A 1,833-nucleotide genomic window follows, 5' to 3' on the forward strand; every position below is an offset into this window, starting at 1 on the left:
GGATGGAGGGATGGATGGATGGATGGAGGGATGGATGGAGGGATGGTTGGATGGAGGGAGGGATGGATGGATGGTTGGATGGAGGGAGGGATGGTTGGATGGAGGGAGGGATGGATGGATGGAGGGATGGAGGGATGGATGGATGGATGGATGGATGGATGGATGGAGGGAGGGATGGATGGTGGGACGTTGGGATGGAAGCAGAGATGGGCAGGTGGCGGTAGGGATGGTGGGATGGATGGACAGTTGGAGTTATGGGTTGATGGAAGGACGGTGGGACGGACGGAATGATGGAGGGTGGAAGGAAAGGTGGACAAAGAGAAGGTCCCGGAATGGTTGGAAGGAGCAGTGGCCAGAGGGATGGGGGGACACTGCCGGTTGGGTGGAGGTGGGACAATGACGATCCCTGGGCTCCTGCCCCGACCCCTCCTGCGCAGGTGGCTGACGGAGTCGGCGCGGTGGCTCGTCATGGTGGGGAAGTCCCACCAGGCCCTGCGGGAGCTCCAGAAGGTGGCCAGGATCAACGGGAAGAAGGAGGAAGGGGACAAGCTCGACATAGAAGTAAAAGGCTCCATCTGGGTCCCCCAGCGCGTCCCTGGGGGGTTTTATAGGGGTCCCTTAAACGTCCACCCCATGGACAACTGTCCATCCCTGGCCATTTTATCCATCATCCCCTTAAGCATCCTGTCCCTCCATCCATTCGTCTTCATCATCTCAGTCACCTCCATCATCTCCATCTCCATCAATCCCATCCATCCCTTCCACCCATCCACGAATCCACCACCTCCATCCCACCATCCACCCATGATCCTCCTCCCCCTCTTCCACCCATCCTGCCCAGACCTTCCCCGGGACAAGAGGGACCCCAGTGCCCCACCCCCATCCCAGAGCCCCCCCGTCCCTCCAGACCCTGAAGTCCCACATGGAGAAGGAGATGACATCATCGAGGACCCGCCACACCGTGGTTGACCTGGTCCGGACGCCGGTCGTGCGCCGCATCTCCTTCTGCCTCTGCTTCGTGTGGTACGGCCGGTGGTGGAGGACACCAGTGGGTGGTTGTCCATCCATCCCAAGTCCTTGACCCCCCCACGCCACCCCACCCCTCCCCACAGGTGACGTTTTCACCCCCTCTCCCCCCTCGCGGCCCAGGTTCTCCACCAGCTTCGCCTACTATGGGCTGGCCATGGACCTGCAGAACTTTGACTTTGACATCTACGTGATCCAGCTGATCTTCGGTGCCGTGGACATCCCGGCCAAGCTGGTGTCCATCCTCACCATCACCTACGTGGGGCGCCGCTTCACTCAGGCTGTCGCCCTCATCCTGGCCGGCTTGGCCATCCTGGCCAACATCTTGGTGCCACGAGGTGAGGCCGGGGGTGGTGGCAGTGGTGTTCCCTCATCTCCAACCTCCCTGGGAGGGCCCAGATGAGCTCAAGCCATCAATGGGGCTCCCAGGTTGGGTCATGTTGGCTTTTTGTGGGGGATTTGCCCCAAATCCTGGTGTTTGGGGTCTTTTCTTCTCAAGTGAACTCAGCCCAAGTGTCCCGTTGTCCCCACAGACCTTCGGACACTCCGGACAGCCCTGGCCGTCTTCGGGAAGGGTTGTTTGGCCGCGTCCTTCAACTGCGTCTTCCTCTACACGGGCGAGCTCTACCCCACCGTGATCCGGTAAGGAGGGGGCAGGGCCGGGGTGGCCGTGACAGGGTGGTCCCTCAGGTGCCCTCAGGTGCCCTCAGGTGCCCTCAGGATCTCTGGGTGTCCCACAGGCAGACGGGCATGGGCTTGGCCAACACCATGGCGCGGCTGGGCAGCATCATGGCCCCCCTGGTGAAG

The 1,833-nt window shown here is 61.5% G+C and overlaps 1 protein-coding gene across 1 annotated transcript in view; it reads left to right on the forward strand.

The window, feature by feature from the left end:
* Positions 1–1,833, forward strand: part of LOC103624404 (solute carrier family 22 member 6-B) — an 8,503-nt gene that overhangs the window by 2,596 nt on the left and 4,074 nt on the right. The window contains exons 5-9 of the mRNA XM_017747257.1: positions 438–561; positions 908–1,023; positions 1,150–1,364; positions 1,560–1,668; positions 1,767–1,827. Of these exons, the coding sequence (XP_017602746.1) occupies positions 438–561; positions 908–1,023; positions 1,150–1,364; positions 1,560–1,668; positions 1,767–1,827 (625 nt within the window). The remainder of the gene's footprint in view (positions 1–437; positions 562–907; positions 1,024–1,149; positions 1,365–1,559; positions 1,669–1,766; positions 1,828–1,833) is intronic.

Source organism: Corvus brachyrhynchos, unplaced genomic scaffold (genome assembly GCF_000691975.1).
Source record: "Corvus brachyrhynchos isolate BGI_N302 unplaced genomic scaffold, ASM69197v1 scaffold442, whole genome shotgun sequence".
In the NCBI taxonomy this organism is placed as follows: Eukaryota; Metazoa; Chordata; class Aves; order Passeriformes; family Corvidae; genus Corvus; species Corvus brachyrhynchos.